At 49.3% G+C, this 20,947-nt stretch overlaps 1 protein-coding gene and 1 pseudogene across 1 annotated transcript; both read left to right on the forward strand.

Moving 5' to 3' along the window:
• The first annotated feature begins 575 nt into the window (after positions 1 to 575).
• Positions 576 to 1,486, forward strand: LOC142084558 (olfactory receptor 14C36-like; annotated as a pseudogene).
• A 10,013-nt stretch (positions 1,487 to 11,499) lies between these two features.
• LOC142084559 (olfactory receptor 10AG1-like) lies at positions 11,500 to 13,068 on the forward strand. The gene has a single exon (XM_075155405.1). It carries the CDS (start codon positions 11,500 to 11,502, stop codon positions 12,436 to 12,438), a length of 939 nt encoding a protein of 312 aa, XP_075011506.1. The 3' UTR covers positions 12,439 to 13,068.
• Positions 13,069 to 20,947: the final 7,879 nt, after the last annotated feature.

Here is a 20,947-nt window from a genome sequence, read left to right on the forward strand (position 1 = left end):
TGACTGGGCTGAATCCCTTACCTCAGCAGGAGTAAAGGAGATCCCTCCCTGTCACTTTCTGGTTGTCCTGTCTAATGGACATGGAAAGGTGATTCTTGATGTAACTCTTTCTCTGATAGGAGAAATGATACTGCTGGAAAGAAGACCCTCTTCCCAGATGTGGGAGGGAGCATAAGTGATGACTTCAGCTTGTTTCACAGCAGGTTCCCCTGAAGCCCCAGAGACACCTGGAGGGAGCCCAGAGGAGGCAGAGGCTGGTCCTCTGCTGCTGGAGCAATTTCATCTGACAAAGTTGAACTGCAGGATTGGCCCTTGCACCCACTGCTCACATGAACCCACTGCTGCAGAGCAGGGTGGACTCCTTGGCCGCCAGCCAGAGGCACTGCTTCTCTTGGCACATTCAGCAAGAACCCACCAGAGCTCGAGCCACAAAGCTGAAGGGAGGTCTCCTAGAAAAAAAAAGGAGAGCGTGTGTAGAAGGGGGAGGGTCTACAAGAAATGGGTCAGAGGAGAATTCCCCAACTTCTCACTGTTGTTTCCTCCTTGGACAGTGTTTCCATTCCCAGAGGGACCAAATGTCCAATGGCAGCACCATCACCGAGTTCCTCCTCCTGACGTTTGCAGACACGCGGCCGCTGCAGCTCTTGCACTTCTGTCTCTTCCTGGGCATCTGCCTGGCTGCCCTCCTGGGCAACAGCCTCATCATCACTGTTGTAGGCTGTGACCACCACCTCCACACCCCATGCACTTCTTCTTCCTCAACCTCTCCATCCTTGATCTGGGCTCCATTTTCACCACTGTCCCCAAATCCATGCTTAATTCCGTCTGGGAAACCAGAGACATTTCCTACACAGGATGTGCTGCCCAAGTCTTTCTGTTTGCCTTCTTGGTTGGAGCAGAGTTTTCTCTTCTCACCATCATGGCCTACAATTGCTACGTTGCCATCTGCAGACCCCTGCACTATAGGACCCTCCTGGGCAGCAGAGCTTGTGTCCACGTGGCAGCAGCTGCCTGGGGCAGAGGGTTTCTCAATGCCATCCTGCACAGTGCGAATACATTTTGCATACCACTCTGCCAAGGCAATGCCATAAACCAGTTCTTCTGTGAAATCCCCCAGATTCTCAAGATCTCCTGCTCACAATCCTACCTTAGGAAAGCTGGGGTCCTTATGGTCAGTGTTTGGTTTAGCTTGGGGTGTTTTATTTTCACTGTGCCATCCTATGCACAGATCTTCAGAGCCGTGTGGAGGATCCCCTCTGAGCAGGGACGGCACAAAGACTTTTCCACATGCCTCCCTCCCCTGGCTGTGGTCTCCCTGTTTATCAGCACTGGCATGGTGGCCTAGCTGAAGCTCCCCTCCATCTCCACCCCATCCCTGGATCTGGTGGTGGCAATGCTGTACTCGGTGATGCCTCCAGGAGTGAATGCCTTCATCTACAGCATGAGGAACCAGGAGCTTAAAGATGCATTGATGAAGCTGACTTAGTCATTTTTCTGTCAGCAGCAATAAGCTGCACATGTCACTTCAAAAGCGATTTCCTATTCATCTTGGGAGTTTCTTGTGCTTTGAGCATTTTATCTGTGATAACCGTATTTTTCCAGGAATGTCTGCATCCACTGCAACTCTCCAGAGGCATGAACCCAGTCTGTCTGACATGTAGGCAGTTTACACGGTCTTATAACTGTGTGTCTGGCACACTGTTACAGCTGGCCTCCCGTGTCACGTCTCTGTAACAGAAGGGGATTTCCTCGGTGCCAGTGTCTGGAAGTTTGGGTCTTCTTCCAAAGCTGAGGTCAGGCTGAAGAAATTGCTTGCATGAGGTCATGCTGCTGTGCTTGGGTTCTCCATGGGCTCAGGGCAGGAAGGCATGGGGCGATGTGTTAGGGAATGGGCCTGGGCTGAGTCTTCACCTGTGAGTGCCATGTGCCCCTAGAGGTGGTGATCCCCAGGGGTCTGCCTGGGACTGTCTCCCTGTGGCTTCTGGGCACCACAGCCCACTTGCTCTGCAGAGCAGCACCGCCAGCTTGAGGCCTTACAGGGAGGGGGCAGGAGCGGCCAGCCTGGCGAGCACGGACACAGTCCTCTGGGGACATCTCTGGAAAAGAGCAAAGGAGCAACTCTGTGCTTCCAGCAGGGAATAAATGCCACAGAGAAACCTGTTTCTGCATGCACCAGCTCAGAGCAGGCTGCTCCGTCACTGGGGCAGCAGGAACAACCTGGGGAGACCGTGGGCCTGGAGTCGTATTTAGGGGACAGTGCCTGGCACAGAGGGGCTGCCAGGAGTGATTCCACTTCAGCCCTGGTTTGTTGATAGCTATGTTCTTTTTGTTCATATAAACTTTTAAGTGCCTACCCCATCTATCACTTCCTCATGTGATTGTTGGTTATTCTCTCAGTCCTCCAACATTCCCAGTTTAAAGCTCTTCTTACTAGGTTTCCCAGTCTGTTAGCAAAGGTAGTTTTACCCCACTTTGACAGGGGATAATCTTACCCCATGTCTTCCAAGCAGTCACTGATCCTCAGGGTCTCATGGTCATAGAAACTAAAACCCTGTTGCTGATACCAGCTGCGCAACCAAGTGTTGACCCTAAGTCCTTCCTCCTCAGACGCAGGCTCAAGGACAACACCAAATGGGCCACATGCCCTTGACCTAAATGCCCAGAGCCAGTAGTCACACTCAATACTTGCCCGGTTGGGCTACCTACATGGAAAAGCAGCAAGGAGTAATAGTCCAAGGGCTGAAAAAGCTTCAGCAGCCTCTCAACAGTGCACCTTTTAATCAAGGACAGTGGACAGAGTTTGTTGGGAGCTGCTCGAGGTTGCTAGTGTCTTGCTGAGAGTCAAGGAATCCTCTGGCTGTCCTTACCTGGCAGCAAAAGGCACCCTCAGCTTCATTGGAGGGTTCCTTCCCAGGAGTCCACCAATGATCTTAGACAAAGTCCCCAGAAAACATTTCATGGACAAGGTTGGACAAGCCCTGAGGAACATCGTGGGAATTCATTGTTCATCCTGATGTGAGCAGGATGTTGGTCCAGAGTCCTCCAAAGGTTCTTTCTGACCTGAATGTCTCAGTGATTCTGAGTCACGTCTGATGGCAGCTACCATGATTCTTGCAGTCTTGAATTACTCCTCTGTATGTGGGTTAGCATCAAGCACGGCATCCCCAGCACTAGCCTCTCCTAGTGGTGTGACATTGCCTTTTGGGCCTGAAACATTTAAGCTTCAAAGTTCATTTGTGAATGACTACTTGCTCAGATTGGACCCTCCTCACAGCCTGCAACACCTGTGTATTACACCATGATGACAAGTACAAGTGACACTTGCAGAATGCCATGGCATAAGGGTGATGGTATTCTAAGAGCCCTGAAGTCCTTTGCAAATCCAAGAGAATCCAGCAGCATTGGAAGAGCTTTAAACATCTCAGGCACACATTTATAAGGTTGACTTTCTCACTATGGGATGGGTGAGAGAGCTGGATTTGTTCAGTCAGGAGAAAAGAAGGCTTTGGGGAGACCACAGAACAGCCTTCAGAAATCCACCAGGAGGGAATCAGGAAGAGTCAGGCTCTTCATTGTTGTTCATGATGGGAGGATGAAAGCCAATGCACAATGACAAGGTTTCCCAGAGTTGGTGCCATCCCTCTCTTTAGAGGGTTTGGGGCCCTAAACGAATAAAGTCCTTTGCAACTTAGTGTGACCTGATAGCTGACACTGCTGTGAGCAGGAGTTTGGACTAGAGACCTCCCGTCTGAAGGATTCTGTGTTTCCATCCACTATGGGGCTCTTCCCTTGATGATGGCAGGGAAAGCACTCAGGATCCCTGTGACCATGGAAGTAAGTCAGGCGTAAATATGGTCAGATCAAGTGCAGCTTTCTTGTCCCACTCCAGTCAGACTTTCTCAGCTGAAGGGCTCCTTGGCAGGTCCTCCAAACAGCCCTGATCATATCCTTGGCTTCACCTTGTATTTTCTTTTACCCTCTTTCACCCCTCCCAAGTTCTGCCTTTGGATCATCCTCATGCCCTCCTATACAAACAGCCTGCCTCTGGTTACCCTTTCCTCATCAGTCCCGGTTTTGCTAGCTTTGTACCCTCATTTGGTGCTCTGGGACGGTCACCAAGATAATACCTACCTTAGCAAGCAATTTCATTTAACTAGTATGTCCTCACTAAGGCAGGCTCAGACCTGACTGGATGAGGAGCAACCTCAAGGAGAAGGACCTGTTAATTACAAGGGCTGCCAGATGATACAGTGGTGCTAAATGTGAGTCTGGCTATGTGCATGTTGGGCTGCACTGGGAGGAGCGTGGCCATCCAGACAAGGGGAGTTATCATCTCCTTTGACTCAGCACTGGCATGGTCACTTCTGGAACAGTGTGTCCGCATGTGGGCACCTCATTCTGGAGAAGAGGAGCAGAACTGGAAAGCATCTGGCATAGACCGGCCAAGATGGGGTTAGGGACCATGTGTTGGGAGGCCTGAGAGACTTGGGCTTTTTAGACCTGGTGAAGTGGAGGCTCAGGGAATTATAGTAGTAGCTTGAGAAAGCTTGAAAGTTGCTTTCAGGGATGATTGCATGTTTTTGGTAGTGAGAAAGAGCATGAGAAAGGAAAACCATTACAAACTGCAGTCTGGGAGGCCCAGACTGAACAGGAAGAGAAAGAAATGTCACTCCAAGGGTGGTGCAACAAATCGCCCAGAGGAAGCCTGAGATCAGCCCATAGCTTTGTGTTTCAAGGAACAGCGGGTGAGGATGGAGAGAAATCAGTATGGGTAAGCACATGCCAGGGTGAGAATAAGGTGAGGAAGTGGGTGGGATGTCTACAGGCTGTAAGGAAACAGGCACAGGTGTGGGACAGCCTGTGGTGGATGTGGCCAAGAGTGCCGGCAAGGAGGAAGGTGCCAAAAGAACCGAAGTTTTTGTCTCCTTGACTAAGGCAGGTTTCTCTGCCACCGAGGGCTAGGAGGAGACACATTGTCCTTATGGCACTGGGCCTTCATTGCGTCCTTGCACTCCTCAAGGAGGCCGGGAGGTGTCATACTGTTGTCCTTCACTAGGCATCACACGTCACACACCCCATTGCCCAGGAAGAGCCATTAGCCAGCATCAGGGACAAGGTCTCCCTTCCCAGGGGCTGGGGGCTCAGGGCTTGGCGTTTGGCTTGATAAAACACATCAAGGCTTGACTCAGCATTGGAGCTACCTGCACTTTGCCTTTGCCCACCTGTCATTAATGACTCCAATTTTCTTCTCTAATGAGTCCATGGAGAGGCTGTGTTGGTAATGGTCCTCAGCGGGGCCCATTAATACTCCCAGAAACTTCAGCATTTGCTTCTGACTTTGTCTTCTTAAGCAGTTTGTGCTATGTCTTCTGAGCACCGGAGATTCATGGACTCGGCACAGAATATACCATGGGGCTCATTACAATGCAGAGAGCCCTCATGTGCTTTGTCTCTTCCCGTAATTTTCTTGAAATCTCCAAGGCTTGCACAGCTAATTGGAGATGTTTCAGGAGGGTAGTTCAAGAGGAGGATTTCAATGAGCATTTAATAAAGGATTTTTGCTTTTTAGGGGTTTGGGTTTTTTTTCAGTCTACTGAAGAAGTGATTGCAGCACTCTCCACATCATATTGATGCAGAGGGTCTCCTAAGGAGGTCTCAACCAGTAGGAAAAACAATGCCTTGAGGCCAGACACTACGGACACCCTTCCTCCTCACCTCCCTCACCCCATCATTTCTCTCACTGGCCACCTGGGACTTGCATCACTTTTCCTTACATCAGACTCCTCCACTGAAGTCTCCAGATGGATATTACAGCTCCATTGCACCAACTCCCACCTGTTTCCCTCAGAGAACTGGCTGCCCACAGGCCCAGAAGGGCTTCTCTTCATTGCCAACAAAGAAAAGTTAGCCACAATACAATTCAATAAACACTAAAACACCGCTGTATGCTAAGTCCTAGCTGCATCTAATGAGGTCTACCTTTCACAAGGGATAGCCATACAAGAACTATTTCAGAAAGATAGGAAAGGATAGATATAAAGACAGTTTTCAGAGTTGACTAAAGAGTTAATTAGACTTCTGAGAGATGGCCAAGTTTCTAAATCCTTGAAGCTGAAAGCAGCAATCAGATAGTCGGGAGGTATCTGAACGACCTGGGGAAATCTGGAGAGCAATGGGAAGGGCAGAAGTCCAGGTAGTCTGCTGAAAAGATGCCCTCAGATGTGGTCATTTAATCAGGACAGGTGGGAACACTTGAAAGATGAGGCAGATTAAATATGCGGTGCAACAGACAGAGTACTGGTAGTGCAGGTACAGCAGGAGATCAATATTTCTTCTATGGTTAATGCAGTTCCTGCAAATTCTCATTGTGGCATGGTGGGAAAACACTGCCATTTTATTAAAAGGAATCAATTGTTTCAGCTGATGAAAATGTGCTTGGGATTTTTTTGTTGTTTGGTGTTTTGTGGTTTTTTTAATGTTGAATACGGTTGTTTACCTTTCCAGGCAGACCTCAGTTGTTTGACCATGGACATCCACTACCACTTTTAGGGGCCCCAGTGTACCTGAGGTGTTTGCCTGGAACTGGCAGCTATGACAGAGGACTTGTGAGAGACGAGAGCCCCTCAGGAGCTGCAGATGGAGCCTGGGCAGGAGGTTCCAGGGTATCTTCAATGGTACCAGGTGTCTCTGTCCCTGTAGCTGAAGATATTTGTGTCCTACATCCAACCTATTCTGGAAAACACTTTCTTTTCAAAAAAAGAAAAAGGACACCAAATCCCCCAAAGACCAGAATATTAAAACAAAAGAAAACAAAACCACAAAGAATTGTAAAAGCTAAAAAGTGTGGCTTCAGGTAGGCGAACATGCTGGTGCTGATACACAGGGAGAGCACAGCCAAGTGAGGGAGGCACATGGCACGTGTTTGTGCCGTCCCTGCTCAGAGGGGATCCTCAGCACGGTCCTGAAGATCTCCGCATAGGACAGCACAGTGAAAACAAAACATCCCACGAAACAAAAAGCACTAACCAGAAGAAGCCAACTTCCCTGAGGTAGGAGTGTGAGCAGGAGAGCTTGAGGATCTGGGGGATTTCACAGAAGAACTGGTCCACAGCATTGCCCTTGCAGAGTGGTATTGAAAATGTATTGGCAGTGTGCAGGACAGCATTGAGAAACCCACTGCCCCAGGCAGCTGCTGCCATGTGGACACAAGGTCTGCTGCCCAGGAGGGTCCTGTAGTGCAGGGGTTTGCAGATGGCAACGTAGCGGTTGTAGGACATGACAGTGAGAAGACAGTACTCCGCTACCACTAAAAAAAGAAACTAAAAAGACTTGAGAAACACAGCCCAAGCAGGAGATGGCCCTGGTTTCTGAGATGGAATTGGCCATGGCTCTGGGGACAGTGGTTGAGATGGAGCCCAGGTCAAGGAGAGGCTGAGGAGGAAGAAGTACATGGCAGTCTGGAGGCGGTGGTTATAGGCTATGGTGGTGATAATCAGGCCATTGCCCAGGAGGGCAGCCAGCGGTCCCCTCACTCTCACGGGAGCAGAGCTCCAAAATTCAAAACATCCAATGACTGCTCCCACACAGAAGGTGCCAGGACTGAAAGTGGTTTCCAGCCTTCACCATCCCTTAGAAGCTCTTTCACAGTGCCACCAACACTGCGGCTCTGCTCTCGCCTAGCCATCTAAGGCTCCAACACATTCTCTCTCATTCTCACCAGAGCACAGCTCCAAAACTGAAAATGTCCAGCGACTGTGTCATGGTTTAAACCCAGCCAGCAACTAAACACCACACAGCTGCTCGCTCCCTCCCCCCCCCCCCTCCGGTTTCACAAGCCTATGAGACAATAAACCCTACCCTAACCGGAACCTAATCCTAAACCCAACCATCAATCCTAACCCAACCCTACCCTAACCGGAACCTAACCCTACACTAACCATAACCCTGACTTTATCTTAAACCTTATTCTAACCATTGCCTGACCTTAGCCCTTCCCCAACCCTAATCATAACCCTCAGCTCTAACCATAACCCTAACCTTAACCTTACCCTAATCAAAGACTAACCCCACCCTAATTGAAGTCTAATCCTAAACCAGCCTAACTCTAGTGATAATTTAAACCTGAACGTGAACCTTAACTAATGCTAACCTAACACTTGGGCATAGTGGGAGCACAAGTGGGATGGACAGACGAGCGTACCGATACCACCTTGTCAGTGCTGGCTCAAGGCCTGAGCAGTTGCCTTCTGCTTCCTCATGTTCTGGAGGCTGTAGGCACCACTGTGTGTCACCCAAGTCAGACTTTCGGGTCAGATGAACCATTTTTCAGTTCTCATAGACTATATTCATTGTTGCTCCAATGACTCTAACAAGAGCTTTGTTACCTAGGTATCCAGGCTGCAGGTGGCACATTTCTCACGCAGTGACCTCTTGGAGTAGCTCTGCTGACCCCGATCTCTCTCCATATTTACAGTCCTACAGCTCTGACGGGAGGAAATCACCCTATAGTGCCTGGTTGCTCCAAGCCACAGCACAGGTTCTTCGTAGCCTTTCTGACTATTCCGTCCTTTGGTCCTGGTGAGAGATGATATTATTGTCTTAATCCTGACTTTGTTGGGTAACCCAAAAGGACAGACTGGAGGCTGTTGAGTTTTATGTAGGGTTTCTGAGAGATCAGGGAGCGCATTAACCTCACACAATGGCAGGAGATACGTTCCTCTGGAAGGGGTTATTTGTGCTGTTGGCTACAAAGCCACCCAAGGCAACTGTGGTAAGAATCAGTCAACCAGTTTTTGGGCATCAGGGCAAAATTAATCTATACAAATATAAAGATCTGCAGTGTAGTGGCATGACACAGTCCTTTTTTCTTTCTCATGTGTACATCTCAAACACAAGCTTTGTCTCCAGGCCCTTTCGGGATGTGAACCAGCATGCAGACAGCACAAACAGTTGCAGTTCAACCTCTCAGGGCCAACTCGGTCTAACATGGGGCTAACACAGGGCACAGGCTCCAGTTGGAACCCGGAGAAGTGGAGCTGCAGAGAAGCCTTTTCTGTTGCTGCACAGTAAAGTTAAACCCAGATTGAACTGGCTTATTTGCTGCTGCCCTGCTTCCCCCCCTCTCCTTCTTCCACAAGTTGAGCAGCTAAACTTCATTTCTCAGTTTCTCCGCTTTTTAAAGACATATAGTTTTGCTGGAAATTACTAATCAGGCTAACACCCATGATTCTGACAGTCTTTCTAAAATTGTTCCTGGTGCCGTGGGTGTCTGGGGAGGAGCAGTGGCAGCACCAGCATTCCCACCTTCTCTCCTGAGGCTGCTTACTAGCTGTCTTATAACCAGGTGAGAGTGACAGAGAGGTGTCCAGAGAACCACATCCAGGTGTTTCCAGGGGAATGACAGAGAGGAAAAGAGGTCACCACTGCGTCCTGCAGCATCATGGACTGAGGAGTGTGCTCCTGCCTCTTGGCTCCTGTCAAAGGTAAATCCCTTTCGGCATGCCCCCCAAATGCTGAGGTAGTGTGGCAGCAGCTGCAGGCAGCTGTCCAGTTTGGCTGGGCTGACTGGAACGGGCTTCCTTCAGCTTTGGGAAATGCTGCCCGTGAGATAGTCACCACATAAGAAGTACTCTGGCAGTTTCCCGTGAGCAAAGCTGGCCTGAACTGTGCTCTATCTGTGATCTTGCAAAGCACTGAGACATCTGAGAGTGAAAAAGAATAGGCTGTATGTTTGAGGACATTTTGAAACAAGCAGGAAATGCTGGTATGAGGATAATCTGCATGCAAATGGTTGCTTTGAGTTAATGCATTAATTTGAAGTAAATGTGGGTATCTCCCATTTTTTTCAGAAAATAAAGTATTTAATTTTTCTGTACATTTATATGAATAAGTAGGTAGATTAGAAAACAATCATGGTGACTTTTCCCTCACGCAAACCCTAATTTTGTCTTGGAAATTTTGAATGGCACCTCTATGAGATAGATAAAACTCAGGGAAAAAGGCAGGAATACCCTGGAAAAAGAATCAAACTATTAGGACCACACGTTTTTGTGAATTCAGATGTTTCTCTTGCAAAACCACCCTGCGTTTTTCACTTGGCTAATCAGAATGCTTTTATGACATGTTTTCTGACCTGCTGGTCTCATCGTTAATAAATCAGAGTGTAAGAAGACTTCTCAAAGGGTGTTAGTGATAGCTGGAGAGACACAGCCAGCATCCCCAGTCGTCTGCCTGGAAGAAGATGTTCCTTTCCCACGTCAAACTGAGATTCTTAAACATCTTTCAGCCGAGTCTCTTCTTCATAAGAAGAAACCTGCTATTGTGGTGCTGCTTGCTTGTAGCTCACATCCTTCAGCTGTGCCCAGCAAGAAGTCTTTCTGCTCTGGGAAGGTGGGAAATGCAAAGGGAAGGCTCAGTTCCCCAGACAGCAGGAGCATTGCTCTGCTTCTGCAAGGGTTTGCAGGGGACTGGGAAGCATTGCAGGGTTGGGACAGAGTGAATGGGCCCTGGGCTGGATTGGTAAGCTGTCAGAAATACAAGCGACAGAGCAGGAAGTTTAGGAATGCTGAATTATTCAGGATTCATTCAGTTATAAAAGCCTGACCTGTTCAGGAAAATTGGGTATCGTGAGGAGATCGCCCACTTCTGATCACTTTCTTCTCTGTATGACTGAAAACTGCATGAAGCAGTTTGATTGCTTGCATAAAAATGTCTTTTAGCACCCTGAAAGCTTGTGATTTATGCATAAACTGCTGCTTATCTGTCTTGTTAAAATGTCCCATGGATGCATCAGTGTCACTGGATTCATTGGCCGGTAGAGGCCTGTTTTACTTCTGATGGGATTCACCCTTCACCATATAAAAACTAATGATTCAGATCTAAGATAATCTCCCAGATCTTCGTGTGGGGACACAGCGTCAGGGGATGAGCTCTTACGTGTGAGGAGAGCTGGGATTAATCTCTCTCACTAAGGTCTAAGAATCAAGTCATGCTTGCCTTGCTTTGTTTTGATTGCCTCTCCTTGCCTTGCTTTGTCTTCTCCTTTTTCTTCCCTTTCCTCCTTTTCACCCTATTTCTTGTTAAAGTTCTTACATTAAATGCAGCTCTTACAAGATCTGGACAAGGAACGTAAGCAAGACGGTTCTTAAAGGGGCTAGTATTTACCCATTTTCTTCCTTCCTTCTCGTCTATCACCAGGTATTCTATTTAATAAAATCACCTCTAAACCAGGAAGTCAAGTTTCTTTTATCCACATGACAAAACCCAGTCATTCAGGCTCAAGGATTCTGTTCTTTCCTCTCCTTACAAACCTCCCTGCGTCAAGCAACCTGTGTTAGATTTCCAAACATTCATGCAGATCTTGGTCAAGCTTGCCCAATCCTGCAATCACGTGTATGTTGATGTTTGTCGTCTTTCTCTGGGCTTGAAGTGTGTGTGATGGTGGACAGGCCATCAGCACCCTCTAAGAGCCTGTTGTTTGGATTGCTCTGTATAGGGAAAATGCCCCAAAGAAAAGGCTTGGAGAATCACACCGTTGGATCTGGATTCGTTCTTCTGGGATTTTCTGACCACTCCAGCCTGCAGGGCCTGTACTTCACAGTATTCCTGGTCATCTACCTCATGGTCCTCACAGGGAACAGCCTGATTGCACTCATGACAGTGGTGGACTCAAGCCTCCACAGCCCCATGCATTTCTTCCTGAGGAACTTGTCCTTCCTGGAGATCTGCTACACGTCAGTCACTCTGCCAAAAATGCTGGTGGGTTTCCTGATGGAAGATGGCAGGATCTCCTTCCTTGGCTGTGCTGCCCAGCTGTATTTCCTGGTTTTGTTGGGCAGCATCGAATGCCTTCTCCTGGCTGCCATGGCCTACGACCGCTACATAGCCATATGTGACCCCCTCCACTATACCCTCATCATGAGCAGGGGTCTCTGCATCAGACTGGTGGTGGGGTCGTGCGTGGCTGTCATACCAGTGCAAGTAGGACAGACCTACCAGGTGTTCACTTTGCCCTTCTGTGCATCCCATGACCTTCATCACTTTTTCTGTGATGTCCCCCCTCTGCTGGAACTGGCCTGTGCAGACACTTTCTGGAACCAAGTGATGCTGTACACCATCATCCTGGTATTCGCAATCCTTCCCTTCTCCTTAATAGTTATTTCTTACATTAAAATTATCGGGGTAATTCTGAAAATACCTTCAGATCTGGGCAGACACAAAGCCTTTTCCACCTGCTCTTCACACCTCGGGGTGGTGACGCTCTTCTATGGCTCGGCCACAATCGTATACTTAAAGCGACGGTCAAGGGATTCTGTAGACACTGACAAATACCTTGCCCTGTTTTACACAATTGTGACCCCCATGTTTAACCCTGTCATCTATAGCCTGAGGAATAAGGAAGTGAGGATTGCTTTGAAGAGACTCCTAAGGACAAAGTGATACTACAGAGTATGTGAAATAGTCCCAAATAGTCCCAAAAAGTCCCAAAAGTCCCACCGGGGCGCGTGGTTGCCTGAACAAAGGCATCCCATATTTGCTCAAACAAAACCATGTGTCCAGCCTGGCTTTCACCCTCCTCGAGAAGGCGAAAGGTGTCCCAAGGCATTCCTGTTATCTCATGCCCCACCATGATATCTTTGTACTCTAGAGCATCTTCAGTGCCCCTGAATAGTTTAATGGAAATAGCTACTTCAAGCTGTGTCTGACCAACGTAACGTTAAAGGGAAATAGTCAATTCATCGTCAGTAGTCCAGAGGGTGACAACCCATGGCGAGATGACTACCCTCAGGTTTGAGAAATCACTTGCTAGACCCCATGGACTATCTACAGTGTCCCTGAGTGGAATCAGCTTAAAAAAGTTAAAAGACATGAAGGTCATCTTCCCCTGCTGTGATGTCTTGCACTGAGCTGTGTAATGCTTGACTAACTTGACATAAAGAATAAAAAAAAAAAATAATTACCAGGGGAACAATCCAGCACTGGAATAGAGTCCCAGAGACCTGTGGAGTTTGTTTGTCATGTTTTCGCCATGCCAGCTGGCAACTAAGCGCCACACAGCCGCTCGCTCACTCCCCACCAGTGGAATGGGGGGGAGAGAATTGGAAGGGTAAAAGTGAGAAGACTTGTGGCTTGAGATAAAGACAGTTTAATAGGTAAAGCAAAAGCTGCGCACACAAGCAAAGCAAAACATTCGCTGCTTCCCATCGGCAGGCAGGTGTGCAGCCATCTCCAGGAAAGCAGGGCTCCATCACGCGTAACCCTTATTTGGGAAGACAAACGCCATCACCCTGAACGTCCCCCCCCCTTCCTTCTTCTTCCCCCAGGTTTATATTGCTGAGCAGGACATCATATGGCGTGGGATATCCCTTTGGTCAGTGGGGGTCAGCTGTCCCAACTGTGTTCCCTCCCAGCTTCTTGTGCCCCCCAGCCTACTCGCTGGCAGGGCGGTGTGGGGAGCAGAAAAGGCCATGACACTGTGCAAGCAGGAACTAAAACATCCCTCTGTTATCAACACTGTTTTCAGCACAAATCCAAACCATAGCCCCATACTAGCTACTATGGAGAAAATTAACTCCATCGCAGCCAAAACCAGCGCAAGCACTTGTGTACTGAATCTGCTTTACCACTCTGAAACCGTCTCGTTGAAAAAGTAGCCCAGTGGGGTTTTTTAGCCCAAATGCATATGCGGCACTGCAGTGTGTTTCCATATATGGAGCAGCTTTGCACAATGTCTGCTCCAAGAGGGGAAATATCTCAGCCTGCAGTTGGAAGTGGCTGATGCTGTGGGGGATAAATGTGTTTCCTGAGACAATATTGGATATGCATACAGTACAAAAAGACTGTGAAGGTGAATGGGTATGATAGAAACAGGAAAACTGCCCATCCAATGCAGCTCTGCAGAAGGAGGATGGAGCAGTACACAGCATGAGGTGACACCAGTGGGATTAGCGTGTAGAAAAGACTTTTGTAGGGAAGGCTTTGCAAAGGAATACCCTCACTTCACCCAGCTAAAAAATAGAGCCTGGGCAGTGTATTGAAGCGATGGTGAGAAGTGTCCTGGGGTAAAAGACCTTTGATGAGAGAAGGTTGGAGAGATTTGGGTTGCAGAGATTTGAGGTAGTCCTTTGAGTCAATCATCTTGCCCCCATGAACAGTGGGCAGCCCAAGAGCCCTTTGAGTTCTCCTGCAGGGCAGTGGGCTGCACGCCAGGATCTCTCCTTGACTAGGTACGCCTCTCAAGGTTGCCCCTCGAGGTTGAGAGATCCCTTGCCGCAACAGATCCTGGGTGAGTGACTAGTAGCATGCTGAACTTTGAAATCTCAGCTAAGTGATATAAAGGGTTGATTTCGCACATATATAATCCTTTAGACATAAGCCGTTGACCACGTCTGGGACTAGGATTGGATCCAGCCGCACCTGGACTCCTCTCTGAGAAGGAGGGTAGAACGCAGAGGGGTCCTTTCTGAGCGTCATGACTCAACGGGAGGTCTCCCTGGCAGTTCCGTCTGACCCTGTCCTCCCTGCAGTAAATAATCAAGTGGACCTAGCCATCGAATCCTGTTAAGTCACCGTCACGTTTACAGAGTCTTATATCAATATACATATTTTTGCTTCTCTCTTACGAGTGAAGTGCACTCTTACTCCATCTGCGACAGGTACCCAGCCCCCTGAGCTGGAAGACAGGGACAGGGAGCAGAATGAAGCCCCCATAATCCAAGGGGAAATGGTTAGCGACCTGCTACACCACTTAGACATACACAAGTGTGTGGGTCCAGATGGGATCCACCCGAGAGTACTGAGGGAGCTGGTGGGAGTGCTCACCAAGCCACTTTCCATCTTTTCTCAGCAGTCCTGGCTAACCGGGGAGGTCCCAGTTGACTGGAGTTAGCAAAAATGACACCTATCTACAAGAAGGGCCGGAAGCAGGATCCGGGGAACTACAGGCCTGTCAGTCTGACCTCGGGGCCAGGGAAGGTTATGGAGCCGATCATCTTGAGCACCATCACATGGCATGTACAGGACAACCAGGTGATCAGGCCCAGTCAGCACGGCTTTATGAAAGGCAGGTCCTGCTTGACCAACCTGATCTCCTTCTATGACAAGGTGACCCACTTAGTGGATGAGGGAAAGGCTGTGGACGTTGTCTACATAGACTTTAGGAAAGACTTTGACACAGCATTCTCCTGGAGAAACTGGCTGCTCATGGCTTGGACGGTCCTCTTCACTGGGTAAAAAACAGGCTGGATGGCCGGGCCCAAAGAGTTGCGGTAAACGGAGTTCAATCCACTTGGCGGCCGGTCACGAGCGGTGTTCCCCAGGGCTCAGTATTGGGGCCAGTTCTGTTTAATATCTTTATCAATGATTTGGGTGAGGGGATTGAGTGCACCCTCAGTAAATTTGCAGATGGCCCCCAGCAGTTTTGGCACAGGGACTTTGCAAGCCCAGGCAAGCGTACCTGCCCTTGTCTGGGCAATGCATGGCCAGTAACTATAATTTACAAGGAATTTCCCGATCAGTTGGGGCCATCTCTCCCCTTTCACCTCTTATAAGCGAGTCTCCCCCCCCGTTTTGCAACCTTGTCCCGCCGGCACAGCAGCTTACCCCGCGGGGAGCACCTCAGCCACAAGCTCCCCACTGGCCTGGCGCAGAGCTGGGGGACATCATCAGTGGGGGCCAGCTCGGCAGGTGCCTCAGGCATCTCCGATGGTATCTACATACCATTCTACAGTGCTATCTGCATCTGCAGCATTATCTGCTTCATAAATGGCGTCTGCATCTGCAATGGTATTGGCTTTGGTGTCTGCGTGTGCAACATTATCGGGAATGTGATGTGCATCTGCAAAGGTCTGTGCAATGTTTTTTGCAATGGTATTTTAATGCGCAATGCCATTTGCCATAGTATCTACATCTGAGATGGTATTTACATCTGCAATGGTGTCTGCATCTGCTATGGCATGAGCAACGCTATCTGCATGATCAATAGCATCTGCAATGATAACTTCTGCTGCAATGGTGTCTGCAGCAGCATTGATGCCTGCACCCAGAATGGTATCTGCAATGGTACCTGCATCTCAATTTGATCTACATCTGCAGTGGCATCTGCATCTCCACTGGGATCTCCACCTTCAATTGTATGTTCACTGCTCTCTGCAGTCGTATTTGCACCTGGAATGGCACCTGCAATGGTATCTGCATCTGCAATGGCATCTGCAATGACGTCTGCACCTGCAAGGCTGCCTGCACCTGCAATGGCATCTGTAAAGGTATCTGCCATGGTATCTGCATCTGCAATGGTATCAGCTTCTTCAAAGGTATCTACCTCTCCAATGATATCTGCATCTGCAAAGGTATCTACATCTCCAGTGGCATTTGCAACTGCAATGCTATTTGGATTGGTATCTGCATCAGCAATGTTATGATGAATGGATTATGCAGCTGAAAAGTATCTGCAATGGCGTCTGCAATGCTAATTCATTCTGCAGCGCCATCTGCAATGGTATTTGTATCTGCAATGGAAGCTGCAACGGTATCTTCATCTGTAAATGGATTCTGCATCTGCAATGACATCTGCATCTGTAATGGCATCAGCAAAGGTATCTGCAATGGTATCTGTCTGCAATAGAATATTCTTCTTCTGCTGTACCTGCATCTGTAACGCCATCTGTAATGGCATCTGCATCCGCAATATTAGGAATGGATCATCCCTCTGCAAGGCTATCTGCATCTCCAATGGTATCTCCATCTGCAAGAGTATGTTCACCTGCAATGCTCTTTCTGTTAGTATTCGCAGCTGAGGAAAGGCATGGGATTTTCCCTCAGATGGACAAAAACAAATGATCAGAAAACGCAGGACAGGTTGCAATGCCCGCCAGGTAATAATAAACTAATAAAAGTTTGAGAGAAAGAGCGAGCTATGATGCCAGATGGTGAATATCACAACTTGCCTCATACCCAGAGGCTCAAGCTCCACACACTCCGTGCTCCTATGTGGCAGATGGCTTTCTGCAGCGATGCTGCTTGCTTATCAGGCAGCGTTAAAGGCATCAGTGCCCAGCTCTCCTGCAGCACGAACCGCCCACTGAGCCAAAGCACACGGAGGACAGGGGCAGCGAGGCCCGCTGATGCGGCTGAGGCTGCCCACTGGCTGTCGGAGCTTTCTGGGGGGAGCTGGTAGTTTCCTCGAATTACTTGGAAGAGTGAAGCAATTTGCGATAGGTGCGCTTTTGGGACAGGCATTTCTGGTCTTGGGAGAGTAACTAAAATTAGCTGCCCCCTTACTGTTCTCAGTCCCGTGCTACATGCAGACCCCTTCAACAGCAAAGCTGTTTGCAGACTCGTGCGCTCCCACTGCCTGCACTCGCAGGATCATCACCCCTGTGCGCTTCTTTGGGAGCCCCTGAGCAAATCCAGAAAGTGGGTGAATGTGTCAAAGACACTGCGCCTCATCCATTAAAACAAAGGGGCCGGTGGGAGCCCCAGAGCTGGCCTGCGGTGTGGAGCCACTGAGAGATGGCTCAGGGACATGACGCAGCAAGCAGCACCGCTTGCTGCATCCTGCTGCCTCCTCCCAATCCCACAGAGCTGCTCAGCACTGCTGGTAACTCCTGTCTCTGCCAACTTGCAGCTTGCACAGACCAGAAGTGTTGGTTCAGCTGCTTCTCCTGAAAGAAAGCAAAGGAGCAAGAATCCAGAGGCATGGGGAGAGAGGTCCCCATGGAGTGGAGTCCTTGGAGATAGGTGCCTTTGGGGGAGGTTTCTTATGTCAGGACAGGCCAGGAAAACAGATGAAACCACAGAGTGGGAAGGCTCCAGTAGGCAACATCTCAAAGGGGCTGAGCTCTGCCTGCTAGCCAGTTTTATTAGCTCTCCTGGCAGCAGTAACAGCAGCAGCAGCAGCAACAACAGCTCCCGAAGACAGGCTATTTACAGAGCACAGTCTCCTCTGAACGGATAGAAGCATAACCCTGATATCTCGCCTCCGCCAAGCAGCCGCCTCCTGTCCCACTCCTGGGAGAGGAGCAAGCTCTGGGCCATGTGGGGGGCTGGAGGGAAGCCTGTGACATTGGCTGGGAGGTGAGAACCAGCTCCCACGGGGGCTCAGTGCCCCCGGGAGTCACAGGCCAGCACAGCCCCAATCCTGCAGCTGTGGTCCCCCAGGGCATGGCCAGGCTGCACTGTCTCTGTCTCCTTGTGTCATCCCACTTCCATGGGAGGTGAGGAGTCCCCAGGCACTCCCCGTGCATGGAGAGCTGGGGGACCCCAGGCTCTTGGGGTGCTGGGATCCAGAGATGGGGCTGTGGGTCGTTCCCTGCTCTGGGAGCAGAACAGGCACTCTGGGCGACTTGCTCAGGTATGGCTGTCCTATTGCTGCTCTCAAAACGTCTGGCAGAAATCTCTCCAGAGGCCAGGACAAACCCCACATGAATGGCAGTGTCCTGCCTGATGGCCAACAGATTTCCCTGCCTTCCCACCATGGTCTGGCCCCATCAAACTGAGCTCCAAGGAACATGTCCAGATGCTTTTTAAATACCTCCAAGGATGGAGACTCCACAACATCTCTGGGAAACCTCTGCCAGTGCTCGGTCACCCTCACAGTCAAAAACGGTTTCCTGACGTTCAGAGGGAACCTCCCATGTTGAAGTTTGTGCCCATTGCCTCTGGTCTTTGGTCTGGGCCACAGTGAAAAGAGCCCAGCTCCACATTCTTTGAACTCTCCCTCCAGGTATTTACATACATTGATAAGATCCGCCTGAGCCTTCTTTTCTCCAGGCTAAACAGTCCCAGCTCTCTCAGCCTTTCCTCATAAGAGAGATGCTCTAGTCCCTTCATCACCTTTTTGGCCCTTTGCTGGATTCTGTCCAGTATGTCCACATCTCTCTTGTACTGGGGATCTCATCACTGGACACAATACTCCAGGTGTGGCCTCACCAGTGCTGCATAAAGGGGAAAGATCACCTTCCTCAACCTGCTGGCAATACTTTGTCTAATGCAGCCCAGGATACCATTAACCTTCTTCGCCTTAAGGGCATATCGCTGGCTAATGTCCATGTTGGTATGGACACCTCTTGTGCTTGAACGATGCTCTCCTGAAAGAGCAGCTACACTGAGGTCCGCTGCTCTTGAGTGCTGCTGTGCAATGGGCACAAAATGAAAGACACGATGTTCCCTCTGAACCTCAGAAAACACTTTTTGACTGTGAGGGTGACCAACTACAAATTTCCCAGAGAGGTTGAAGAGTCTCCATCCTTAGAGATATTTAAAAGTCACCAGGATATGTTCCTTGGTCACCAGCTAGCTCTGTGTGGCCCTGCTTGAGCAAGGAGGTGGAGCAGTCGACCTCCAGAGGTCCCTTCCAACCTCAACCATTCTGTGATTCTGTGCAAAGCTGTTATGGATGTCTTAGATCTACATGACGAGTCCCACAGGATGAGCAAGCCTGCCTAAATGCAGCTTCTAGATGGATGGGTAATGCCGTCAATAAGGAAAGCACCACTGGAGAGCAATGAGTAAAGCCAATGTTCAGGATTGAGAGCTTCCTGGGAGCCAAAAGGAAAGGTTGGGTCCTTGGGTGAAAAGTAACCAATGCTCTTGGGGTTAGTGTCTGGTTCAGGACAGCTTCATGAGCAACAGCTGCAGCCCCTGGAGGGTGATTTCTTGGACCTGCACCAGGCAGCAGACAAGTTTCTCTGCAGGGCTTTCCATTCCCCCTTCCAGAAATGACGATGTCTCTCCATTCAGCATTCACAGATCCACAAATACCAATAAAGGAAAGACTTCTGTGTGAAGGGAAGAGCTCCCTGCAGCACTTCTGTCCTCCTTGATTCTAAGTCCTTGTGCAAGGCTCAGGTGGGTGGAGCTCATCTGGTGCCCACACTTGTATCACAGATGGCTGGTTAGTGCCACACCAAGCAGGAGGTGAGAGATTTGATCGCAGAACAACAAGCGAGTTGCAGCTCACAGCTGCCGTGTCTCAAGTCACTGACACACGGATGGTAAATAATTCAGTTTGGGTGACAGTCTCATCATTAAAATTAGTCTGGATGAATTCCATCCCTGGCAAAGCTGCCTGCCAGCTGCCCAGCCTTGGCCTTGGCATGGTTAGCACCCTCTGCGCCTGGCTGTACAAGCACTGCAGTGACAGGGCTGTGCCTGGGCACTGAGACCCACCTGGAAAGCTCAGGAACTGTTCTCAACATTTAAAGAAAATATGAGCATATTCTTCATCAGCTGAAATGCATCTAACAATTTTCATCCGCAGAAAATGTTTTCCCATGATGTCAACATGGACATTTCCAGCCCATGTACTATGCTCAGGAGAAGAAATATTGATCTTCCCCATTGCCTCCATGAAACTTGTAAAGGAGATAAAGAATTTGGAAGATTAGTGAAGAGACAGGAGGGTGTTGACTAGTTCACCCCATTGCTCAGAACTTTGGCTGAACTGTGGAACATCCTCGAGGTAATATTCCTCAGTGTTCTTGAACCACGGCCAGATACGTTGTTTGGGGATGAAATAGGGCTAAAAATAGCCAGTCTTGTTTAAAGAGGTTGCTGGTAAGTACACTTGTCTGGCCATGCCCTGCAACTGATCACCCCAGCATCCTGCCTTCTTATCAAACTCCATTTAACTACTTCCTGGTGAGGTAGGGGTGAGGGGGCTCTTTGTACCTATGGAGGTCCGAGTGCCAGCCACTGGAGTGGGGACCACAAGTCATTAGGGGCTCATGTGCTTGGGGGGCAGTAATTGGAGAGACCAGAGTGCGTGCATATCATATCTATGTGTATGTCAGTGTGTGCAACTGCTAGCAAACATCAGGCTGGAGTAGCCAGCACGTAGGATAAAAGGGCTGGGAGCCAGGTATCAGAGAGACCATAAGTCTGGACAGGATACCAGAGAGCCCAGATGCTCTGGGAGTGGACTACTGGAGACAGCAGGTGGTCCAAAGCA

The sequence above is a fragment of the Calonectris borealis genome, chromosome 7 (assembly GCF_964195595.1).
Source record: "Calonectris borealis chromosome 7, bCalBor7.hap1.2, whole genome shotgun sequence".
NCBI classification, from domain to species: domain Eukaryota; kingdom Metazoa; phylum Chordata; class Aves; order Procellariiformes; family Procellariidae; genus Calonectris; species Calonectris borealis.

Excerpts from the sequence above, each read along its gene's own strand:
- LOC142084559 (XM_075155405.1), top strand. The coding sequence starts at position 11,500 with ATGCCCCAAAGAAAAGGCTTGGAGAATCACACCGTTGGATCTGGATTC.